Below are 8,917 nucleotides of genomic sequence, written 5' to 3'. Positions count from 1 at the left end.
TTTTTTTTTAGGTCAGATTCTATTTAATCCATAGTTGGGACCCTAACAGGTACTACCACTCCGGGTCAGAGTGGACCTGGGAGCAATGCCAATTAAAGGGTGGCTCCACACTCCCCAAGGCCCACAAGGTGTGGCTTCACCATCGGATATAGTTTTAGGTCATATCCAGGACCTTTAGGTCAGGAAGCCAATATCTTCAGACAGCCTAATCTGGTAGCAACAAGACAACAAATTGGAAATGATGTAAGACTCTTCTGGTTTTGATTCTTCGTATTTTGCTGAACGAAAATGTATATACAAACACCTCTCACACGTTATATGAGTGACATATGTGCAGTTGTTGGCAATGGAAAAGGTGGGGAGTGTAGAGTGCAGAAAATATCTCTGGCCAAAGTCAGACCACCCAAGAGATATCCTCTTTGTTTAAAAAAATAAGTGCTTCATTTAATGGGAAAGTCATGCTGGGGTCAGCTTTTGTAGGATAAAACCCCTATGAATAGAGATAGTCCTAGACAGTCTTCAGTGGTGTGCCAAAAATGGTTTGCTTGATTCCGAAAAGGAAATTCTTCGGTGAACAATGCTCCTCATTCTGATTGGCCAAACGTGATCGACAGTAACCAAATGAAAGTCGTAGTTGAACATTACAACCAAACAAATCGCAGACCTTATCAAGATTTCCAAACCGAGCATGAAAAATGAAAATAACTCAGTTATGTTTCTAAGCTTAAAATACTTAAGACTTCTACCCGGTCGTCGCTCACAGAACGAGAGTATGCTACCCCCATGGATAACATAAAGGGCTCCGTTCGGAATTCTGTGCAGATTCCAGAGTTCGACAGAAAGATTCTTGAGTTCGACAACACCTGAAACCCTGCGAGCGAATGATAAGGATAAAACAATTCCGAGGCATGTTCTTCATGAGCTCTGTGCAAAATAAAGAATCGCATCAGAAACAAGCAAACAATAAAGCAACACCCACAGCCGTTATTACAAATGAAATCGAAAATTTGTGAGTTATCTACCCACACCCCGAAAAGTGTATGTAATGTTACAAACACACAACGGAAAGAAAGAAATAAAAATCCGGATCGGCATTTTTTTCTTTCTCAACAAAAGTTTTCATTTCTTTAATTTTTTTTTTTTTTACATAGGAATCACCACTTATCAAGGCCTATAAACCACTCGAGGATAAGGGTTAAGAGTGTACAGTAGTCAACTGGACAATATAGTAACCGTTAGTAATGGAAATTCGATAAATTTGTTAACTTAAGTGGAACGGCTCATCAAGAACTTGTTTACGTTGGACTTGAAGACAACCATATTGTAGTCAGCTGGAAAGCAGGAAAACGGAAGACAGTTCCACAGGCGTGCAGTTCTAAGAAAGAAACTTTGTTCATGGAATCTACGTTTAGGTTTAGGCACAGATAAAGAGTGGGGGGATTATTGATAGTGTTTTCAGCTAGACGAGTGTTTCTAATGAAAGTTTGGCGAGGAGAGACCAAAGATTGAAGCTCAGTCGAGCACTTGCCATGAAAATAACGATAAAGTAGAGACAAATTCGCAACATCTCTTCTGTGAGATAGAGGTTGCAGGGAAGAGATTGCCGTTATAATTGTTCTATTTTTTTTTTTTAACTTTTTCTTTTCGCGCACACTTCCTAATTTGCATATGCGCGTTTTTCAGCGTCTGCTGCTGCTAATCTCTTCGCAAGCCAGTCATCCTTTGCTGCTGCTTATATTTTCCACACGCTCTCATATGCACTATGTTTAAAGTGTAGTATTGGAATCGACTGGCATCAGACCAAATAGTCGAGAAGGATCAAGGAAGATGGAAAGACAGACGAGAGAAAGCACTAACCAAACCTCCACTAGATGAGTGCGAAGGAGACTGGGACCTTGGGAAGGCTTATTGCCACTCAAATTCAAGTGAAGACCAATGGTCATTGCCTACGAGATGTTAATGGCAAACAGCTGTTGCGATAACGCAAATTCATATCGAAAGAGGTGGGAAGTTATGGGAATCTGGGGAGACTGACGTATTATCATCCAGACTCTAGTTGTTGTTAGTGAGTAATCACTAGGTCTATGACAAGAGAATATTCTTATCGTTGTTTTGACTCTCGAGTATATATCCGACACAGTTAATCAATTAAGAACCACATCACTCTATCTAAAAACACATAAAATATTAACTGATATATACTCGAGAGTCAAAATAATGAAAAGAATATTCACTTGTCATAGCCCTAGTAATTACTGATGATGACCGGTGTGAGAATTCATAATACTATTTTTTTGTTTAAGTAATAACAATATGGCAAGCAGAAAAGCGAAAATTTGAATGACTTACTTAAAGGAGGGTGTAAAAAAGAAAAAGAAAAGAAAAAGAAAAGAGAAGAGACCCCCCCCCCCCCAAAAAAAAAATCTAGGCCGGCCTTTGCTATTGCGAAGCCCTATGCAAAACGGATTGCGCGGAGCCCTGTGTGAGTAGAGATAGAGATAATAACTAAAAATTAAGATAGAAAAAAAAAAAAAAGAAAAAAAGAAAAAAAAATGAGTCAATGCGGGCCTATGGAAAGCGCACGGTCAATTACGGCCGCATAGGTTGCAGTGGGCCTAGGCCGGTCCTGATACAACTATTGTTTGACTCGCGTACGATTTAGATTTGTTTCAGCTTAAGAAATTGAAATAAAATCAAAGTTAATAAAAACAGAAACGAAACCCACCGTAACATTGATCCGTTAGTTCACATCCAATTGCAAATTCAAACTGTAGGAAAGTCCCGACGCGAGTCGTCACATCTCGTGAGATTGCATACCTCATGTGTCCTTCATCTTTTTTATATGAAAAAGATTAAAAAAACATGAAAATAAATGAGAGTTTATCGAATTACTTAACAATTTAACACAAGTTTGTATTATTTGGTTTAATCGGACAACTGTTCCCATCTTGAGTGTTATTCGCACAACGTTTTGATCGATGTAACTTTCAACATTCTTCAGGTGTTTAAGTCGCCATCTTTGGTAAACGCTTTGCAAATGACACTCGATGAGAACAATAGTTCGATTGAACCAAATAACACGAACAACCATTCCTCATCTAAAATTACAGAATCGTAATTCGAAATGACATAAAAATCTACTAATATAAACTGCATATCTCCGCCTGACAACGTAAGAATGAGCCAAACTTTTTATTTCTCAATATTGTATGAATTATTTCCCAATTAAGACTATAATTTTGATCATTAAATATCGAAAATACAAAGAGGCAAATCATCTGACAAGTAACCAAAAGTCACTAGAAAGCGCCATCTTCTATTTCTCCGTCTTCGTTTACTTTTCTTACCTCTTTCTCCGTCTTCTTTCCCAACCAATAACACTATTTCTTCTTCTTCTTCTTCTTCTTCTTTATCTCTTGCTAATAATTTTCTACTTGCTGGATTTTCCCCGTTTTCTTTTCTTTCTTTCTTCCTTCTTTTCTTCCTTTCTTCCTTCCTTCCTTTCTTTCTTTCTATCTTTCTTCCTTTCTTTCTTTCTTTCTTTCTTTCTCCCTTTCTTTCTTTGTCTTTCTTTCTTCCTTTCTTTCTTTCTTTCTTCCTTTCTTTCTTTCTTCCTTCCATCCTTTCTTTCTATCTTTCTTCCTTTCTTTCTTTCTTTCTTTCTTCTTTTCTTTCTTTCTATTATTCTTCCTTTCTTTCTTTCTTTCTTTCTTTGTATTTCTTTCTTTCTTCCTTTCTTTGTCTTTCTTTCTTTCTTTCTTTCTTTCTTTCTTTGTCTTTCTTTCTTTCTTTGTCTTTCTATCTTTCTTTCTTTCTTTCTTTCTATCTTTCTTCCTTTCTTCCTTTCTTTCTTTGTCTTTCTTTCTTCCTTTCTTTCTACTTCCTTCCTTTCTTTCTATCTTTCTTCCTTTCTTTCTTCCTTCCTTCCTTTCTTTCTTTCTTTCTTTCTTTCTTTTTTCTTTTTTATTTCTTCCTTCCTTTCTTCCTTCCTTCCTTTCTTTCTATCTTTCTTTCTTTCTTTCTTTCCTTCTTCCTTCCTTCCTTTCTTCCTTTCTTTCTTCCTTTCTTTTTTTCTTTTTTCTTTCTTTCTTCCTTCCTTCCTTTCTTTCTTCCTTTCTTTCTTTCTTCCTTTCTTCCTTTCTTTTTTTATTTCTTTCTTTCTTTCTTTCTTTCTTTCTATATCAACGTTTGCAACATCACACACTAGAAGAATATCCGTTTCATAATAAGGTAAAATTACCTCCGCCAAACCGAACAGTTTCGCATTACTTTTACGAAAGTTAAAATCAAGATATAATGATAATGAACCCCGTGTTTATCACAACACCACTCCCTATGCCTAGTAGCTTTGTTCCAAAATTCATATTGATAGTTTAGGAGTGAATCCTGTACATATATATATATATATATATATATATATATATATATATATATATATATTAGTCCTTGCGTGAAAGAGCAGGACACAAAATGTTTTAAATAATAATAATAATAATAATAATAATAGAATAACAATAACAAAGACTTTCGCTGACGAGGACTACTATTGAGCGTAACGAGTTATACAGTCCTTATGAAATTTTCATCTCTATTTTTCTCGTTATGTACTGAATATTTTAAATTAAACCTATATGAAATATGTTCCTTATTAAATTGTAAAGATTTTCTATTCTGAAAGAAGTTTTAAAAAATTTAATCTAAAAATGTTATTTTAAAGTTTTTGTTAAAAAAATTCAGATTTTCTCATAATTCAGACATGTATGACAAAAGAGGGACTTCAAAAAATGAATTGATAGCAACAGAAAGTGTATTCCATTTTAAGTTACAATTGTTTCCATACCAGTCGGACAATATATATATATATATATATATATATATATATATATACAGGAGCAAACAGTTAATAAAACATGTTAAAACACTTTGAAAAAGAGTTAAAAACATATTTAATCTGAAAAGGAAACACTTGATAAGTGGACTATCCACTTATCAAGTGTTTCCTTTTCAGATTAAATATGTTTTTAACTCTTTTTCAAAGTGTTTTTTTAACATGTTTTATTAACTGTTTGCTCCTATTATAAGCTCTATCTCCTATTTGGTTTTATCGAGCTTTTACATCTGGTTGAGATTACTTTATAAATATTAATTCTTTAATATTTATAATATACTTTAGTTTTACCATCTCGGATCATTTTGGTAATTCTAATTGTAATTTTTATTTTAATATATATATATATATATATATATATATATATATATATATATTGAATTTGTCTTTACATAAGCATTAATTTGTTGCTACACAGTCATGAACATGTTTCGGTTTTCTAGTGATTGCTCTCCAGACAATAGCTTCCGTGAACTTTCTCCAATATCCATTAAGGACTGGATTTTTGTGAAAGCAACATTGCCTGATGTTATCTCTAGTTATTTATACCTAGTTGACTGAAACATACTTATGAATGCCTAAATGTTTATGTAAAAAAAAAATAAAAAGTATATCCTGCTCTGCTCTGGTATTGAGCACTCACGTTAAATTTATTGGATGTTTTACATCTGAATTATAAAATATTAGATATATATATATATATATATATATATATATATATATATATATATATATATATAATCATTCAATAAAATAAAAAGCTATAGCAAACATCTAAATGACTACTTTAAACACAGTTCCTGATTTCAAAAAAAGAAAAATTTAAAGATTCATCTGCCTTACTTTTAATGCTAGGTTTATTTATGGTGTCTTTTAAATTCAATAAAAACCCTTCAAAATTTGCTGATGAGGAGACCTTGCTTACCAAAAAAACTATATATAATTGTTCTACATAACTTGATGTATGCCACAATAAAAAGCACTGATTTCCGAAACGATCGTACAGATAATTGATTTTGTTGTTGTTCCTTCTTATGAAACTGATTTTTAATTTAATTCAAATTTGATGTTAAAATTAAAAAATTTTTTTTAAATTTTTAAATTTTAAATTATAAATCACATTACTTAATATATATATATATATATATATATATATATATATATATATATATATATATATATATATACACACACACACACCTTACTGTATTAACTCTTGCAAGGAGAGTATGTTTTCAGTCGAATATCTAATTATGTTGTGTAGAGCCTAAAATCTACATCGCTCGACCAATCGTCACAAAACTTGGTAAAAATATCGGTCATGGTCAAACCTAAAACTTATTTAATTTTAGAATAGTTAGGTCAAAGGTAAAAGAGCAGGTGAAAGTAACATTTGGCGATAATCCCGGTTTTGATTATCGTAAAAACTCGTTATTTGACCCATATTCTAGCCAATGAAGTCCCGCATCCTATATGATATTGACTATAACATTGAAAAGTTTGGTCAAATTCGAAATTTTGACGGAATTTCAACTTCATAATTTTGTAAGTTCAAGAATCTGATGCTCTCTGATAAAAGTAACCATTAGACCAATCAGAAAATTAGTTTTTGTAATCATCAATGTTTTCATGGCATAACGTTTGGGAATAATTCATTTAATATTGAGAAATAAGGCCATTTGGATCATTTTTACGTTGTCAGGCAATATGTTATGCAGCTTCATGACTGACTTTTTTTTTTATTTATACTAGTAAGGCTATCCGACATTGTCCAGACCAAAAGTGTAACATAACTACTACCCTTCTCACTTTCTCTCTCGTCCGTTTTCCCATAACTCGGGTCGACATAAAAAAAAATCTAAAAAAAAAATCAGAGTTACTCCCCTTTACATAACATGAAATGATGCGTGTTTGTCTCGATAACAGTAAATTATATAAATTACCATTTGACTTCTAAATCATTCAAACACGGTAGTGTTTGAATATATGGTTAAGTGGCAGTTTTGGTAATTTAGAACTACTTTAAAGCGTCACTGCTCACTCATTTTTCGACCAAATTTCAAACAATTATTACAGTTTATAGATCACCTTCTTAGCTATATTGTTAAAAAAGATTTTTTTTTTTAATTTTCGTTCAGTAAAACAAAAGTTATGATGAATTTACTGGTGTTCAAAATCGTAAAAAACGTAAAAATAAGACTGAAATTAAACAAATAACAAGTGAATTTACTGGAAGCCTGGAAAAATCATGGATTACAATAGAAAATGCGAGCATGAAAAGTAATATGGTTAAGCTTAAACTTGGAAAAGTGAAAGACTAGTTATTAAAACTGGAAAAGGAAAGAACAAGATATTCTAGTAAAATGTATCATAAATTTATAACTTAAAATATTGCAGCATTAAGAATTTTTTTAAAATTCAATTTATAGCATTATATAATCAATTCTTAATGCTGCAATATTTTAAGTTATAAATTTATTATATTTTTTACTAGAATATTTTGTCCTTTTCTTTTCCAGTTTTAGCAACTAGTCTTTTCCTTTTCCATGTTTAAGCTTAACCATATTACTTTTCATGCTCGCATTTTTCTATTTTAATAATAAATCTTTTTCTTCAAATTTTAAATATTATACACGATACTAACTTTGTGGATGTTTGTTGTGTATTTCCAAGTTTTAGCTGGACATACAGCCCAATATTTGCCCTTTGTATATAATACACGTAGATTTTATATCGCGTTGCTGAGACTTAACATAAATAAAGAATACAAGTTTCACCTTCGAAGCTCAAAGCATCAGTTGGGGAGTTGCAGACTTTTTTCAGTTCTGCTCCGGGTCTAAGTAACCAACTTGACTCTTCTTGCATTGGTGGTTCGTCACGCAGCATCTCCGTTCCGCCAATGTCTCCACCGGCATAAATCTGAAATAGATGAAACAAACGTCGTACCATTAATTATGTTTGAGATATATTTTTTTTTCTGATAAGGATTAACAATACTTAGATTATTCAAACTACTATTCTAATCTTGGCTCTTATTTTCGCGATGTTTCAGCTAATGTAACCTTTAATCTTCTTTAGGCCCGTCTTTTAGAACTTAAGAACCTAATAGTCGAACTCGGATATTTTTAAGCAGAATTTGCTAACTTGTACGGAATTTAGAAATGTACCCGGTACTATATATATATATATATATATATATATATATATATATATATATATATATATATATATATATATATATATCCTGTGATTTATCTCAGCATCAAGCGTACAGTCCTTACTTAGCGTACTACCCAGATAGAAAAATTTTTCAGTAACCTTTAACTTCTTACCATCAACCAAGATGTTTGGTTCAACATATGGTATTCCTATAGGAAGGGAATATGTTTTCTTGAGGCTTATAGTAAGTCCGAAAGCTTTGCAAGCTTCTGATAACTTGTCCATAATTATCTGTGTGTCTGTTTCTGAGTGTGAAACAAGGTCCGCATCATCTGCATTACAGAATAGCCAAAGCCAGTTATGCTTTGGCAAATTGGAGAAACGTGTATGGTCTTATCGGGGGATCTCATAAAAAACAAAGCTAAGTGTTTACGAAACATGCGTTATCACTACATTTCTATATTATTGAGAGACCTGGACAACCTATACAAGGCATCTCAAGTTATTGGAAAGGTTTCACCAAAGTTGTATTCGGAGAATACTTAATATTAACTGGAGAACGCTAACGCCTGACACTGTAGTTATTTAAACAATCAAATAGTAATAGTATTGAAATGAAAATCATTCAAAATCAGATGCGCTGGACTGGACACTTGGTTAGGATAGACAAAAGATTTCCTAAACAACTGTTTTATGGTGGGATAGATGGAGGCAAAAGACCACAACATAAACCAAGAAAAAGGTTTAAGGATTCTCTGAAAAACAATTTGAAAATACTTGAGATGGATATACATAACTGTGAAGCCCAAGCGAATGATCGATCTCTATGGAGAAAAACCATCAGAGAAAGTTGTAAGATTTTTGAAGAGC

General features: G+C 32.5%; 1 protein-coding gene across 1 annotated transcript; it reads right to left on the bottom strand.

Moving 5' to 3' along the window:
- Positions 1-2,649: 2,649 nt before the first annotated feature.
- LOC145243762 (reelin-like) lies at positions 2,650-8,247 on the bottom strand. Its single transcript, XM_080106805.1, has 3 exons — positions 8,221-8,247; positions 7,666-7,807; positions 2,650-2,833 (listed from the first exon to the last, which is right to left on the bottom strand). The coding sequence occupies exons 1-3, from the start codon at positions 8,245-8,247 to the stop codon at positions 2,700-2,702; spliced, it is 303 nt and encodes a 100-aa protein (XP_079962931.1). The 3' UTR covers positions 2,650-2,699.
- Positions 8,248-8,917: the final 670 nt, after the last annotated feature.

The sequence above is a fragment of the Euprymna scolopes genome, chromosome 22 (assembly GCF_053919585.1).
Source record: "Euprymna scolopes isolate OS-2025 chromosome 22, ASM5391958v1, whole genome shotgun sequence".
Lineage (NCBI taxonomy): Eukaryota > Metazoa > Mollusca > Cephalopoda > Sepiida > Sepiolidae > Euprymna > Euprymna scolopes.
This window is presented reverse-complemented; position numbering and strand designations above follow the sequence as displayed.

What these genes read in the sequence shown, in the direction of transcription:
- LOC145243762 (XM_080106805.1), bottom strand. Translation starts at nt 8,247, where the DNA reads ATGTTGAACCAAACATCTTGGTTGATG. An exon ending in ACCAAACATCTTGGTTGATG is followed by an intron (nt 7,808 to 8,220) that starts GTAAGAAGTTAA and finishes CATCTATTTCAG; the next exon opens with ATTTATGCCGGTGGAGACAT. An exon ending in TGATGCTTTGAGCTTCGAAG is followed by an intron (nt 2,834 to 7,665) that starts GTGAAACTTGTA and finishes CATATAAAAAAG; the next exon opens with ATGAAGGACACATGAGGTAT.